The sequence below is a fragment of the Talpa occidentalis genome, unplaced genomic scaffold (assembly GCF_014898055.3).
Source record: "Talpa occidentalis isolate TD23 unplaced genomic scaffold, MPIMG_talOcc4v2.1 talOcc4.11, whole genome shotgun sequence".
Taxonomy (NCBI): domain Eukaryota; kingdom Metazoa; phylum Chordata; class Mammalia; order Eulipotyphla; family Talpidae; genus Talpa; species Talpa occidentalis.
Window position 1 is genome coordinate 32,414,229 of NW_023601104.1, and position 16,691 is coordinate 32,430,919.

Genomic DNA, 16,691 nt, shown 5'->3' on the forward strand with positions numbered 1-16,691 from the left:
CACCAATGCCCAAAGTTGGACAGCTGCAATTTTTGAATACTAGAAGTAATGCTTTGTTACTTGTGCTTAAGGCTTTAGTGTTAATCTCTCTAGCAGTCTAACCATTTTTAACAAAATGATATTTGAAGATCACTGATCCAACAACTACCCACAAGTGATTTCATCTGGGAGCTGAGACAACTTGGGTTCTCATCCCAGACCTTTGCTATCTGACTCTACAACCTAGGGCAAACCACCACCTGGCTTCTCACACCAGTAAACTCACTGTAGTAGATGATTTTTCAAGGTTCTTTCCAACACTAAACTTGAATGATGCTTTTCCCTCACCCTCATGCCTAATCAATTAACCTGTCTAGCTGGCCATTACAGGCCATTGCAGGCAAGTCCTGTCAAAGCACTTCCTAAACATTAAAAAATAAAATCTGTCTACTCCCCATCCACACTCCATGCCTCTGTATAGGCCACCAGCATTGCACATCTAAACTGGGCTGAGACTAATGTAGAGAGACATTAGGTTCTGAAGTCCAAAATCGAGACTAGGATTAAATAAGGTATGTGTGAAAGCTTAGAGCTGACACAGACATGCTTGGTGAGTATTTGCTGCATTCGAATCTGAAACCAGCTTCAAGATAGCCACCTAGACCCTGTTCCTGAAAAGTTGGAGAGGAGTTGTCAGTGAATCACTGAGGCGCTGATGCCCTGCTGCGTGCTAAGCCCTGACCCGACACCGGGTGTTGTGAGAAGACAAAGCTTCAGCAGCTTCCTCTAAAGGACTGACAGTCTAGAGGGGGGGATAGGAACCCCTGTACACAAAACAAGCATGCCTCAGGCGGTGTCTTCAATGGAAAAACCAGATGGAGAACAGAACAATTATCTGAGCAATTCAGGCAAGCCTGCTGTTGAGGAAAAGGCTTAAAGAAATTTGTTCTATTTCCTTTGTGAACCAAGGATTTAGGGCAGCGTGGGGAAGCAAAAGCACTCTGGCTCCAGAAAGACCAAAGTTCTGGTCTGTCCTCTACAATCTTAGAGAAACCATGAAACCGTTTATTGATCTCAGTATACTAATAAGTCAAAAGGAGACAGGGTAATAGCAACCTTGCCCAAATCTCAGTACTTACAGGATTGCTGAGGTTGAACACAATGATTATGAATGGGGAAAACAGTATTGAATAGGGCAATCTCACATCTATATAGACAACCAAAAATATGTCTCCTAAGATCCTACTCCTCTTAATGTTTAGTAATCATAACTATACATTTGCATTGAACTTACAAAGTTACAAAATTTTCAAAATCCCATGTGTTGGTATTAGTATTTGCTCCTTTTTTTCTTAAGGACTCTGAGTTTGAAAGAGCTTAAATAACTCATTCAAGTTTACACTATTTGTGAGTCCCAGATGTAGGCTTTCTGACCTTGGTTCTCTCTCTCCTCTACACTGGCTGCCTTCCCATTAAAATCCCTGCCACCAAAACATTAATATAATTAATAACTATTAAAATAAATAATATAATTAAATATTGGTAGTATTTTCTATATACATTTCCCTTTGATCAGATACTAAATCCTCAAAATAGAGGCATTTAAAAATGTCTGACATGCAAGAACAGCAAGTTCACTTTCTCATATTAAGGAAAAGTAGCTGTCCCCATCTGATTTGCATTTTATGCCATACAGCAGGAAATATTTAAGTTGACAAATAGGATATTTACAACTGCAACAGATACTTGGCAGTTAGTTTTTAACAATTGTTGCAAATGTGATTTATCTGCTATTATAAAAGGGCATTACTGTGCGAATATGACTCCTGAAATTAGCTTCAGTTTAGCAAGGGGCCTTGACAGCTTGACCTCTTAATATCCTTATAATGATGCCATTTACATTCAATGCTTACTCAAGTCACTCACTGCTAGATTTGTTTGAGAGGAGTCCACTCTAGGGCAGATATATTATGTATTTTAACATACCGAGTTGGTGTGTGGGGCACATGTAGGCTTTCTAAGAGGAAAAAATGTTTAATCAAGTCTTCATGAAAATGTGTTAGTTTCCAACTTCCTACAGTGAAAATGCATTACTGCTAATTACAGTATACTCCAGAAATATAATACTTCATGTTTTCTCCACAAGACATTTCCATGGCATGGATTATATTAAACAAGAACATGTTTTGATCTTTTGCAACTTCGGCTGTTAATTTGACTGGGAGCTGGTACAGGAGAAGGACAGGCTGGGCCAGAATTGGTGCCATCTTCTCCCCAGGCAATGGGAAGAGGTAGACTTGGAGTCAAGCAGAACTACCACTACCTTGCTCTGTGGGTTTCTTCATGCATGACAGGGGGCTGTAACCTGTTTCTTCATCTATGACGGGGGGCTGTAATTTTTTAAGTTACTATAAATATCTGAGATGAAGTACCTGGCATGCAATAGGTACTGGCATGCAATAGGTACACATGGGAGACAGTCATGTTCTGTGTTGTTAAAGCTCAAATGTCACCTTCAAATGATGCAGTCCTGAGTTTAACTAGATTAAACTCAGTTTATTTCTGCTTCAGTGGTACTTTGCTTTTGTTTTTTAAAGATTTATTTTTTTTTATTTATGCATATAAGAACTAGGGTGCAGGCCAGAGGTGTGGGGGGGTGAGAGGATTCACCAGAGACAGAGTGGGGAGCAGAACAGGCAGATCTACTGAAATATACTGCTGAGGGGAGCAACAGGAGAGGCAGGAGATGTCTGCTGCACCATGTGGGTCAGCTCCCTGGCCGGGGATCGAACTCAGGCCATGGCGGTGATAGCGCTGAGCCAAACCCCTGAGCCACCAGGGATGTCCCCTTCAGTGATACTTTGTCCCATCCCTTTATCATAGCACACATTACATTGTGTTGAAACTTACTGAATATGCATGTACCTGTCTCCCCCTTCTCAGTGGCAGGACCTGTGCCTACATGCCATTGACTAGCACAATAATATGCCTTGGACATTGAACTGAGGAAGATTATGGGGTGCTTCTGGGTTTAGAGTGGTGGTAGAAGACAGGGTGACTAAGGATGGTCTTCTATGGCACAAGAGAAGTAGCACAGCACCCACTTTGCCATCACCAATTTAAGCACATAGTAGATGCTCAGTAAATATCTCTTAAAGGAATTATGGACATTACTCAGTTATCTAGTAGTTTATAGTAACTATTGCCTACATATTTCTGTCTTTCAAAACATTTGAAATTTTATTGCATCTCAGCGCTTTTCTAACAACCCTGTGAGTCGAGGGTAGGGTTCATCACTGGTTTCTAGTAGAGGATATGGTGACATCATGGTGACATCATTGCACTCTCTTAATAAAATGGTGGTAGGGCCAAGGCTTACAAGCAAACCATAAGTTTTACTTAAATATAATATTGACATTCCCAGAGAAGCCAGCTCTGCTTTTTCTAAAATCAAGGCAAAAAATATTTACTCACTCTACCTCTTATGTCTGCTCTTCTTTAAATCCCCATTCTCTGAAGCTTCTGTCCTCATTTTCTCAGTAGAAAACATTGCACTGATCACATTGAAAAGGCAAACCACAGGCAGAAAAATCCAAATTCACATGAACTTCTAGGGACTGGGCATCTCCGTCAGGTTATCTTGCCAGGTGTTTCCATGTGGTAACTTCCCACAAGAACCTTGATTCTTCTGAACAGGATCAGACTGGAGGCTCTATCCTTCAGTCAAATGAAATAGAAACAGAAGCAAAATATCTATTCCCTTAAGTCATGTGTTGACAGGGTTAGTTGGCTGCTGCGATTAGGGTGGCCAGGGGTGGTTTGCATTCTCTGTCCAGGTCACTGTTTCCATCATCATTTCTTTGTTCCTGTCTTTATCAGGTGTGGGCCACAAGTCTTAACCTCTCCTATAGTGACCAGCTGGCCCTGACTCAGCTTGCCTTATACCTGACCAATGGCAATCTGGATTGCAGTTTGAGCACCTTTGGAGTGCCCCTCTTTGTTCCAGAGAACAAGAAGAAAATGAGCTGCACACAGGTAACAGTGGATGCATCCTACTTCTCCCCAGTGTTCAGCAATACTCAGTCACCACTTACTGAGTCCTGGTTACATTCCAGGCTCTCTGGGTACAGGCAGGAGAAAGAATCTTGGGCAATTCACTTACATTATTCAAAGTGGGCTTCTGGCTTATGGATATATTGGTTAAAGGAAAGGGTAGCGGGCATTCCAGAGATAGGAAGAGACTGTAGTCAGGTGAAAGAACATGCCTGGGGTACATCTGTCTGGGTGTTCCCCTCTCAATTCTTTCAAATAAAATCCTTATTTTTCTAGGTACAATCACTATCTAGAATTACATTCATCATCTTTCTTCCCCTATACTTCCTCTGGAAGACACTGCCTTCGTTTTGGCTTTTATCATCTCACACTAGTATCATCATTTCTCACTAAGATTCTCTGCCTTTCTCTTTCCCCTCAAGCTAAACACACAGTCAACATGGTCAAGGTTCAAAAGCAAATCTGAGTTTGTTGATCCCCTACTGGTGATTTTTAAGTGACTCCAGTCATCTTCAGGAAAATCCCAACTTTCCCAGCATGGTTTATGATATTCATCATGATCTGTCTCTCCCCACAGCCCCAACCATCACAACCCAATATAGCCAAGGCAGCTGGGGCCAGAATCCTGGGGCTGGATGAGGTTTACCAACTTCAGAACCCTGGGTAACAAAGGATAAGTCAATTTCTGTGGGGACAGTGGGCTAAACCAGTCATGGAGAAAGAGAACAAAGACCAAGAGGACCAGATAGTCTGTAGTACAGGTGGAATATGACAGCACACCAGGCCTCTCTCTAGCTGCTCCGATAGCTGCCATGTTCTCCTTCTCATACCCTTTTTGCTAATGAAGTTCTACTTGAGATGCCTTATACCAGACAAATAAAACAGGAATTCCAGTGGTTGACAGGACCCCCACATTGGTGCCCTAATGCATTTCAAAGAAGTACCTTCTGCATCTTTGCTAAACTTCTTTGGGTCCAAGAGATGCCTCTGGATCTAAAGAACCCTTGTTTGACTCAGCTAAAGGTCCACCTAGTCACCTTCCTTGACAAGAACTTGGTGTAAACTTGGAAGTCTGGAGAGGATGGCAGATGTCTTGAGGGACTCAGGTAATGGCCTCATTCTCCTCCTCAACACAATATGAGGTAGTGGCACAGGGCCTTTCTTACAGGAATCCCTTCCACCTCTTCATTCATTAAGAAGAGAAGCAGATTTGAACTGGGCAGGAAAAACAAACTTCTTTTCACTATGTCCCAGGATCTTGCGGGGAATCTGCAAGGTCCAACCACCCCCCCCCCCCCCCCCCCCGTGGCCTCCACTCTCACCAATGGGATCTATAGGACCCTACATTTGATGCTAGAGTAGGAACAGAGGTAAAACTTCTGGCTTAGTGACCCTAACTTCATGCCATTTCTAAAAGGAAACTAGAAGCTGAGTTAGTATTCAACACAAGACTTACAAAAACAATTTGCTGCATTTAAGTATGTCGCTTCAGAAGGCTGTAAGCAGAAGTTGTACTTTGAATTAGATTTTTTCTTCATCTTGCCTATAGGTTTCAATCCTAGCTGCAGGCAACATATGGGAATTCTCCTGTGATCAAGAGTCTTAAACAATTTTAGGAATTGCTTGTACACAAAAGGGAAGCATTATAATCTTCAATAATTCAAATGTCTCCACAATCACTGAGGAAAAGCTGGGCAGGATTTCTGATGTAGGGATAAATTAAAAGTGCTTTGGGTTTTAGAAAGACAAATGGATGTTCTCATTTGAAGCTGCTGTGTGTGCACACACATGCTCCCATGTATGTGTACACATGATAGGCAATTTTGAAAAGAAGCATTGTACACAGTACAATTTTCAACCAAACTGAAGCTCCCTGAATAAATGTGAACAGACTGTGATGCCAGCAGATGTATGATCAGTCAGTTGACAGTACCTTTGAAGACTAAAGAAAAAGGAAATGCACAGATGAAACCACAGTGATGAGGGCACATTCAGAACAAATCCCTATAAAATGCTCCCAGTTAGTGCCCATTCTTTTAAATAATAAGATATGAAGGAGGAAAGCAAAAACTTTTGTGAACTGTAAGGAGAGCTATTGTCCCATGTCAGAAACAGGTGGCAACAAACTATCATTTCTACCTGGTTATACCAGATGCATGGGCTTCTGACCCAGTGTCCTCCACAATTAACCACTTGAAGGTGGAAATAAGATGGACTAAGTCCCAAACATGCATGTTTTAAAGACAAAAAAGGAGCCACCTAATGACTTTTTAACTTTTAATTAACATTCTACCAGAATGGGCATAAATTGTTCCCTTTTCTATTCATTTTTACTCTTCATCTCTATTCATGGACCCTCACGATCACGGTTGGTGAGTGGCCAAAAAGGAACATCTCCACAAACATCTTAAAACAACCCAAGTCATTTATAAGCATTTTAACAGCACATGATCTGTAATGAATGATTAAGTAAAACCTTTTGTGTTAAATTATGATGTTAATAATGATTCTGTCTCCTGTAATTTATTATGAATTCTCAAATGCTTCGGGTTTGATTTTGATAGAATGCAACAACAGAGTTTATGTGATGACTTTATTTTTAGAACTCCTTCTTTGAAGGCACACATTTTTCCGCTACTGCTGCTACTGTAATTATGTACAAAACCAATCACTCATTAGAGTTAGGATACATTATCTTCCAGACAGATGAGGCTAAATAAGCAACACATTAATAATTCAGAGAGCAGTTCATTATGCATGTGGATGCCTGCTTCCTAACTGAAATAAGAACCTCATCAGCCTCTGCCAACCCTTAAACAATAGTTCTGTGTTATTGCAACCACATTCAAGTTTACGCTTGTTAAACTGCTACTTGGATTATTTTATCAAACATTCATTTATTTGTGGTCCCTTACTGCCGAGAACAGATTTTGGAAGCTCCTTTTTTAAGTTAATGATTTGAGCAATGGGTGTTATTAATTCTCAGAATATTATAAACATGATTAATTTTCAGGCAGAGATTTATTACATAAGGATTTCAACTATGTCAACTGAAATGCATCACTGTCAAAACAAGTATCATGGCGAAAATAGAATATGCTCCACACTTCAAGTGCTGGTGCTCAGAACTAAATCAATTTAAATTGTGGCAGAAGCAAAATTATATTCTCCAGTGAAAAGGAGTATTTCAAGCTTCCTTTATTTGACTTGAAGCATTCTTGTTAGATTGTGATTTAGAAAGGTAGTTTAATAAGACTAGACTTCTCCCAATAATATTTTGTCTTCTATTTTTTCCCCCTCTGTTTTGCTAAAAAAGGATAACTTTTGAGATTCCCACACATTCCAAATGTGACAAATAGGAATTTGGAGTAAAGAGCATTGTTCCAGAAATCAGAGGTGGTGAATGTTGATCTCAGTTTCCTCATTTGCAGAATGAGGGAGTACTAAATGACCCTCAAGTTCTCTTGAGGGATTTTATTTTATGGAGACGTAGAATAGACTCTATACCAAGCCTGGCCTAGGAAGCCTCAAGTACAGTAGGGTGCTAGGAAAGGGAACATCTTTTGCTTATAGATTCTTTTAGCAAGTCCTCATCTGCCATCATAATACTTTCCATAATAGCCAACTAGAAGTAAATTCAGCAGTATTTATTTACTCAACACCTACTTTGTGTCAGCCACTCTACTAAGAACAGTAGGTATAAGAATAAGTAGCAAAGAACTCCAAGTTTATCAACAGACACAGATAGGCCAGACGCTTACTATAATGCATATAATAATATGATAAGAATACCCAAAATGTATCAAATTTATTCTCCATTCCAGACACTTCCACTAAGTGCTTTATATTGTTGTTGTACATCCCAATAGATTAGGCAGGTGCTGTTATTATGTTCATTTTTTTTTTTTTTAATTTTTTTTTTTTTTTATAGAGGCATGCTTTATTTATTTGTTTGCTGGTTTGTTTGTTTTGTTTATACATGCACTGGGTACAGTCAGAAGCGCGGGAGGGTGAGAGAATTCACCAGAGCCAGAGCGGGGAGCAGAGCAGGCAGAAGGACCGAAGTACACTGCTGAGGGGAGCAGCGGGCGGCAGGAGAAGTCTGCACGCCATGTGGGACCCTCCTCCGGTGGCCGGGGAGCAGCCGGGGATCGAACCGGCGCCGCAGAGGCCGCGGGCAGCTTCGCAACCCAGCGCTCAACCGCTGCGCCACCGGGGAGGCCCCTATTATGTTCATTTTTAGATAAAGGATAAGCAATGTTAAGCAGCTTGTAGGAAATCCCTCAGCAAGCAAGTGTGGAAGCCAGGATTTAAGCCTAGGTGTGTCAAACTTTAAAACTTGTGTTTGGCCACTGTGTTATCCAATCTGTCTGTGTTGACTGAAAATCAATGATCCAGCTCCAGAGTGGAACTTAGGCTCATACCTAAAGTCTCTAGTTGAAGCCACAGAGAAAGTCCATCAGATTAACTGTTTCTGGAACCCAGTTGGTCAATGCTCAGAACACTTCAGTGACGACTCTTTGCCTCCTTGCCCTAATATGTTTCCAGACATATTACCATATGGAATCTGCTCTGTGTTAGGCTGAGACTCATTGAGCACTGAATGGGCCAGATGGTTGTGGAGGAGTCTTTTGATGATGTAAAACCCATTTCAGTTATGACTTCCTTGGGAAACTTAAATGGATTTTACAGCATCAGAAAAGAGTCAATTACACTAATCGACCCTTTTAAAATGATATTTTCTATTTGTATAATGCTTTATACTATTAATACTTTAAATAGGCATTAGAGAGCCTGCCTGGTAGCACAAGGGGTTAAGTTACAGCATTTATGAAGCTATCTACAGCCACTGCAGCATGAGTTCAATCCTCCAGGGGCCAAGGAGATGATCTCTCCTGTCTCATCCACCTGTTCTGCTCCCCACTCTGTCCCTGGTTAATCCTCTCACCCCTGCACCTCTGGACTGTACCCCAATTCTTATATGCATAAATGAATAAATCATTTAAAAAATAAGCATGAGATTATTTAATCCCTATGATAACCTCAAGAAATAAATAAGATAGGGATTATCATACCCATTTTACAAATCAGGAAACCGAGGTAATGCAAAATAAGGTGATCTGCCCAAGGTCATAAAGTTAAGCAGCAAGGCCCAGGTCTTGTGATTTTGTCCCTTTCTGATGTAATGATTTATGGTTGGTTGATCATTTTTCATTTTAAATATTTATTTGTGAAATTATTTAGTTTAATAGATGTTAATAAGAGCTAACGTTTTTAAGAACTTACTCTGTGCTAGACATTGTTTCAACATTTTTATGTAGTCATCCTCACAACAATATCATCACCTGTGCTGTTGGATTGGATGAAAGACAACCATAGATAGTGAGGATTTTTTTCCTGTAGAAATGAGAATTAAGTCTAAAAAAAAATTGGTGTATCTTACAGGTTCATGTTTATTAGCATTATTATAACACATTTAATAAACACTTCATGTATGTCAGGAAAAACACCAAGCATCAGGGATATAGAAACATTTGATAAAGTCCCTGTCCTCAAGGAGTTGAAAAGGAATATAAAATAAGCAGCATGTTCACAAGGAAAAACCACACAATTATTTGAGTGATAGCTCCTCAACCTGCTGCTAAAAGTCTTAGAAGAAACAACTGTGGCTGGCAGAGCCAGGGGACTTGAACAAGAACACAGAGTTTGGTCTGGTCTTAAAGATCCGGGCAGTCAATAAAAAGCAAGGAGGGGGAGCTCTTCCCCACCAGAAGGGAGAGAACCCAGGTCTATTAGGTGATGTAATGAACCAATTGAGCTGGGGCAGAGAATCTGGGAGAGAGAGAGTGGGACAAGAGTTGGAGCTGTGTACTGAGCAAGTTCAGGCAAATCTGCTCACCATGCCATGTGTCTGAATTTCATTCTGAGGGCAAGGAGACATCACTGAAGTGTTCTAAGCATTGACCAACTGGGTTCCAGAAACAGTTAACCTGGTGGTAATGTTCAGAACCCCAGGAAGGTGTTGGGGAAGGAACAGCATGGGAAATTCTGTTGTAGGCCAAAAATGCTTTCAGATGCTTTTCAACCCTATAGATACTTTCAAAGAAACCATCACAAAAATAGTAGCTTCTGGTTATTCAGGTGCAGGTGCTGTGCTAATTTTTCTTAATAATCAGAAGTTTCAGAGAAGTTAAATAGTATATTCAAAATCCTACATATAGTAAATGCCTCAGTCAGGTTTTGAATCTCAGTCTTTCTGACTCAATATAAGCTTTGCACAGCTGAATTCTGCTTGCTTCCTCACCTCCTAAGTAGGAAAGAAAAATCTAGACAACAAAGGCCTGGACTAGGATGGTGATAGTTATGGAAAAGAAGAGGCAGTTTGGAGATATATTAACAAATATTCTGGATTTTCTTTCAGATTCTTTATGAATCATAGGCCCAGGTCTAGGAGGAGGGAAAATGCAGTTTGTCTCCACAGAAAAGAATAAACCTCAGTGCAGCCTGCATTTACTTGCTGTCCAGTAAGACTAGAGAGTGAGCTCTTCTGCCTTGCTTTGAAGCCAAGTTACATAGCATTGAGCCAGATCCTGCATTGAGCCAAATGCCTGCCTTCTGCTTTCCCTCGCTGACTGGAGCATGATCTTAGTATTGCTTGTTTATATACGATAGCAGCATAAGACAAGTTTAGAGGACAAAAATAACCTTGGAATTATCTTGTGAATTCATGGTAATTACCATGCAATTACATGCTCAGTAACTACAATGTAATTCCAGAGTATTTACAGTTCACTTTTGTATACAAAGCTTAGGCTTCTCGGCCTTGGTTGGGAAGGCTGGAACATGGCATGGTCTGGTGTGGCAGAATGAGTAGGCTGGTGTCCTTGTCCATCCAAACTGACTGATCAACTGAGCCAGAACTTCATTTAGCTTGTTCCTGTTACCCCACCAATAATTCCTGCCAAGTCCACCAGAACCATACTGTGCTCCAAAAGGTGCTCTATGAGGGGGCCAGGCCTGGAATGTTTGCCTTGAGTTGTCATTCCCAAGAGATGGTGTGACCATCCTCTGTGCTTTATGAGACACTTATTTCTACCTCAAAGTATTAATTGACTAGAAGTCCCATGAATTTTTAAAAATTAATTTAAGTCAGAGGCAAGTGTTATCCACTTACTCTATTTCATGTATCCATTCTTTCTTTCATTCAAAAAACACTGGAATATCTGTTTGGTGCTAGCATAATGACCAGTCTGGGAATTCAGAAACCAAACAGTACCTGCTTTCAGAAAGCCCCAATCATGTAAGAAAGGCAGCCAGGGAAAACTCTTGATAGGCCAAGGTGATTAAGTACAATTGTGAGGCAGATGAGGGTCCAATAGCTTTTCTTTTACAAAACCAAAATTCCCAATGCCACAAATGAGACAACACTTAGGAAATATACAACTCAAACTACATTGGCCTGTGGGAGCCTAATATTTCTAGTAGATGTGGACTTGCTTACATGTGGCAAAAGCAGGCTTAGTTAATCATACTGATAACATGACCACCAGATATAGTACTTGATACAAATTGGTACTTGAAAGAAAACATATTTCACAAACGGTGAACATGAAGCCTGGGTATATGTGTGCATGTCTATCTGTGTGTGTGCGTGTGTGTGTACATATATGTGATGCAGGAGAAAAAGGGTGTTCATTGCCCACTAGGCCCTCACTCAATCAGCCCTAGGTCACCTGTGTTATTGCAGAAATGGAGTCTGAGCTCTGACAATAATGTCAGATCATTCTGATCCCTGCAACCAGCTCTGGTCCTCCTCCTGTTCCAATTGACTTCACAAGTACAGGCCCCAGGTTGCCCAGCACCTGAGGGTCCCTAAAGTTCAAAGTCTGGGTCAAGCACCTTCGTTTTCTATGCCCTATGACCTTATATGGCATTCTCCAAATTTCTAGTTATCCAAGGACAAACAAGGCAAATATCACATCTCACAAAGGATGTGTCACAAAACTGCTAGAATCCAAATGCTTTCTTTGGTACACATTAAAGTTATGGTGTTTGGTGGTTTTTTTTTAATATACATATTATAATTGAAATATTTTGGGTCTATGCTGAATCCCTTTGGAATAACTCCCACTGATATGCAAGCAAGATAAAGAATAGCAATTTCTCAAATGAAGAAACAGAGTAAAAATTCTGATATTGGTCCCCTCAAGAAGGTAGACTATATTTAGTTACTTGCTTCAAAAAAGCACAATATGGAAAGGAAGAAAAGTATCTTTACAGTAAAGTCATCTTAACATGGTGACCACATTTGGCATCAGGGATAAGTCATGTTAATACATGTACTTTTTTTTTTTTTTAAAAGATTTATTTATTTATTTATACAAGCACTGGGTACAGTCAGAAGCGCGGGAGGGTGAGCAGGGAGCAGAGCAGGCAGAGGGACCGAGGTACACTGCTGAGGGGAGCAGCGGGTGGCAGGAGAGGTCTGCGCACCATGTGGGACCCTCCTCCGGTGGCCGGGGAGCAACCGGGGATCGAACCGGCACTGCGGAGGCTTCGGGCAGCTTCGCAACCCAGCGCTCAACCACTGCGCCACCGGGGAGACCCAATACATGTACTTTTGACACAGGTTATGAAATATTTACTTATACAGTCTTTCTCTCAAAAACACTACCCCAGTCTAATCCTGAGAAAAAGAAACTGAGAGACATTCTACAAAACACCCAATCAGCACTCCTCAAAACTGTCAAGATCATCAAAAATAAAATTCTGAGAATCTTTTGCAGCCTAAAAGAAACTAAGGAAACATGATGACTAATATAATGTATATCCTGACTAGGATCCTGGAACAGAAAAGGGGAGTTAGGGAAAAACGACCGAAATCCAAATAAACTATGAACTGTAGTTAATCAGAATGTAGCAACTTGGTTCCTTAGTTGTGACAATAGGGGTACTGGGTGGGATATACAGGAATTCACTGTATAATCTTCACAACTTTATTCTAATATTAAAGTTATTTCAACATTTGATAAAAGTCTGACATTCAGTTGTAATCTTTTCCAGTTGGCCACCAGTCGCTATGCAGTGATGACCACCCAGCTGAAACACAGCAATCTCTCTCTGGTTTTCCATTATGTTTTTCTCCAGATGTGTAAGGCGCATGGCATTGGCTATGACATTGAGGTAAGAAGAGTGACAGCTGGTCAGGGATGGACCAAAAATATGCATGTGGGTGACCTAGGGAGCTAATAATTTGGTGCCCCTTCAAGATAATATTTTTTTAATTGAAGTAACATTGCACTGTAACATACAAGTTTCAGGTGCACCATTAAAAATCAACATGTGTATATGGCACATTAAGTTCACCACTAAAAATTCAATTCTTTTCCTCACCATACAATGGACCCCTTTTACCCAACTTAGCCATTCCCCCCTCCCTTACGGTAACCACTAGTCTTAGAGTCTAAAAAATGATTTTCAAACAGATATTCGTTAAACATTAGCTTGACATGTATTTAGAGGAAAGCTGAGTACTGCTTGAGGAAGGACAAAGTCAGCTCCATGGAGATAGCACTTACTCCTCAGAAATTGAGCTCTGTCCCCAAACTTGCACACCCCACCTTGGTTAAAGCAAAAGCCCTACCAAACTTTGGGGACATTTTGGGGCCCATCTCTTGATCCTTAAGCATTTCCTCAGCAACTGACCCCACACAAAGCTGCTTGTCAGTGAACAAACTGTCTCATTCTGCCATAACAAAATACCATAGTGGTTTCTCACAGTTCTGGAACCTGCAAGTCCAAAGTGAAGGTGCCGGTCAATTCAGTTCCTGATGAGAGCGCTATTCCTGGCTTGCAGATAGTTGCCTTTTCTCCATGTCCTAATGTGGGGTAGGGGCAGGGGAAAAGAAAGAGAGCTCTGGTGTCTGTATAACATCTTTTCTAAAGACATCAGTTCTATCCAAGCAGGGCTCCACATTTATGACCCCATTTAACCTTAATCACCTTAAAGGCTCTATTCCCAATGCACATGGGGCATTAGAGCTTCCACATATGAATTTGGGAAAACACAATTCAGTCCACAGCATCCTCCCACCCACATATAGTAGTCTCTTTCTAGCAGGAGTTCTGGTAAAAAGTTTTCACAATTTTTGGTCTATTTCCAATAATATTGATCACCCTGTAGCTGAATAGTACAATTGGGGTGTAATTTCTCCTACCTAAATTAGAAGTTCTAATTGTGCCTTGAGAATTGTTACTCAGGGAAATAGTTTCGTGTCTTTTTTCACTTTGATTCAGTTACTCAAATCTCTGACCTACAGGGATATCTTAAGAAGTGACCCCAGGCATTCTTACTTGTGGAAGACCCAATCCACATCACATCAAAAATATTAAAATAGGGCCTCCCAGGTGGTGCAGCGGTTGAGAGCTGGGTTGCAAAGCTGCCCGCGCAGCCTCTGCAGCTAGGGTTTGATCCCCAGCTGCTCCCCGGCCACCAGAGGAGGGTCCCACATGGCGCTCAGACCTCTCCTGCCGCCCGCTGCTCCCCTCAGCAGTGTACTTCTGCCTGCTCTGCTCTGCTCCCTGCTCTGGCTCTGGTGAATTCTCTCACCTTCCCGCGCTTCTGACTCTACCCAGTGCTTGTGTAAATAAATAAATAAATCTTTAAAAAATAATAATAATAGGGCCTCCCCGGTGGCGCAGTGGTTGAGCGCTGGGTTGCGAAGCTGCCCGCGGCCTCTGCAGGGCCGGTTCGATCCCCGGCTGCTCCCCGGCCCCCGGAGGAGGGTCCCACATGGCGTGCAGACCTCTCCTGCCGCCCACTGCTCCCCTCAGCAGTGCACTTCGGTCCTTCTGCCTGCTCTGCTCCCCGCTCTGGCTCTGGTGAATTCTCTCACCCTCCCATGCTTCTGACTGTACCCAGTGCTTGTATAAACAAAACAAACAAATAAAATAAATAAATAAATAAATGAATGAATAAATAAATAAATAAAATAATAATAATAATAATCTTGGCCAGTGTGAATAATATTGCTTCTATATTTAAAAAAATATATTAAAATATATTTACCTCTCACATTAAATTTAATTTATATGCAGTAACATAACTACTAAACAATAACCAATTAATCCGATTATTTTGATTTGTAGATAACAGATTCTACATTTGCTCATTTTTATTTTTCACACTTGAGAAAAGAAATTTTCAGGAATCAAATCTTTTTAGAGGCCTTTGAAAAGCAGATAGCATGGGGTACAGGGCCAACAATGAACAGAATGGCCTGACTGACAGTTGGCAGTCCCCACCACACTGCAGGGCACCGTGAGGGTACATGAGGCCTTTTGGTTAGATTGGTTCATGCAGTTTGCAAATATGTATAATAGAGCTCAAATTCCCTTGCAAATTATATCAAAATTGGTAAAACAGAGAAAGAGACTGAAAAAAAAACAGATTAAACCAATTTACCAGAAATTAATTGTTGCATCTGCTCGACATAATCCCTTTAGAATTAAATAGTTTTTAGCCCCAAACTGATTAGGCTAAAACACTTCCATGTACCAGAAAGTGGCTATCTCTAACTCTAGTTTTTTTCCATATCTATTTATTTTATTTTATTATAAAATATTAAAGCATAAAAAACTCTGTGAACCAGCATAATTGGTGGGAAAAGTTTCCTTCCCAAAAGAAAACCTGCTTCATAACTTTCTTTTGCCTATAATTATTAAAAATCTTTGGCTAAAGGTTCTGTACATCATTGAAGTTCTAGTATTTCTGGGGAAAAGAAAGCACAGAATTTTTAAGTTATTTACAGCTTTGTAGCTCAGGGTTGATTGGATTCATTTCTAAAAACAAATTTTAATATGGACAACAGACTGCTCTTGCCCAAGGGAAACAGCAGATGATGTAAAAGGAGGGGTTCCACTGAGGACGAGGAGGGCTACAGAAAGGGGCAGACGGAAAGGCACCAAAGAGAGCCGGCATGGATTCCCAGACTGCCTCCAGGTCACCTGTGCTAAACCACTTACAAAGGATGAGAGATAAAATGGCAGAGAAAGACAATTATGGGTTAGGGTGGCAATGAAGTGATGGAATAATATGAAAAAAAGGAACAGGAGAAAGAGGATAAAATCCAGAGACTGGAAGAACCCTGAAAAAAAAAGGAGGGGATAAACAAAGAAAAAAAGCAATGAAAGCATAGAATGAGAGAGAGAGAGATCAAAGAAAAAATGGATCATAAAAGTCTGAGGTCAGAAGCAGGAGTCATGTGATCACTTAAGAAAACTGGGAATTCTCCAAAAATACCCTTACTCTATTTTTGTTGAGATGGGCTTTCATCTTTTCAAACCTGGGGGTCCAGCCCTGGACATAACACTCCAGTTGTTCTTTAAATTGCCTTTTCTTGGAGAGGGGGTTGATGAACCAGCATTTATGGAATACCTACTATGTGCTCGTGCTGAGCTAAGCACTGTTACTGCCTCTCCTCTTTAATCTTCATATCTCTCCTATAAGAAGCTATTATATCTGCTATTATTTCTGGGACTTAGGCTCAAAGAGTTAAAGCTGTTTCCCAAGATCACACAGGCACTTTGCAGAACTGACATTTGAATCCATATTTGTCCATAAAGCCAAACATGATTCTCTCTCTTATACAAAGGCATTC

At 40.8% G+C, this 16,691-nt stretch overlaps 1 protein-coding gene and 1 long non-coding RNA gene across 6 annotated transcripts in view; one reads left to right on the forward strand and one right to left on the reverse strand.

Annotated features, from left to right (window-relative positions):
* The window catches only part of IQCH (IQ motif containing H), a 207,870-nt gene that overhangs the window by 173,466 nt on the left and 17,713 nt on the right, over positions 1–16,691 (forward strand). For all 5 annotated transcript variants that reach the window (XM_037502778.2, XM_037502779.2, XM_054688288.1 and 2 more), the window contains 2 exons: positions 3,859–4,014; positions 13,096–13,215. In XM_037502778.2, the coding sequence (XP_037358675.1) occupies positions 3,859–4,014; positions 13,096–13,215 (276 nt within the window). The remainder of the gene's footprint in view (positions 1–3,858; positions 4,015–13,095; positions 13,216–16,691) is intronic.
* LOC129144768 (uncharacterized) overlaps positions 13,639–16,691 on the reverse strand; it is a 56,025-nt gene continuing 52,972 nt past the window's right edge. Inside the window, exon 3 of the long non-coding RNA XR_008549332.1 lies at positions 13,639–13,910. This is a non-coding gene — a long non-coding RNA (uncharacterized LOC129144768). The remainder of the gene's footprint in view (positions 13,911–16,691) is intronic.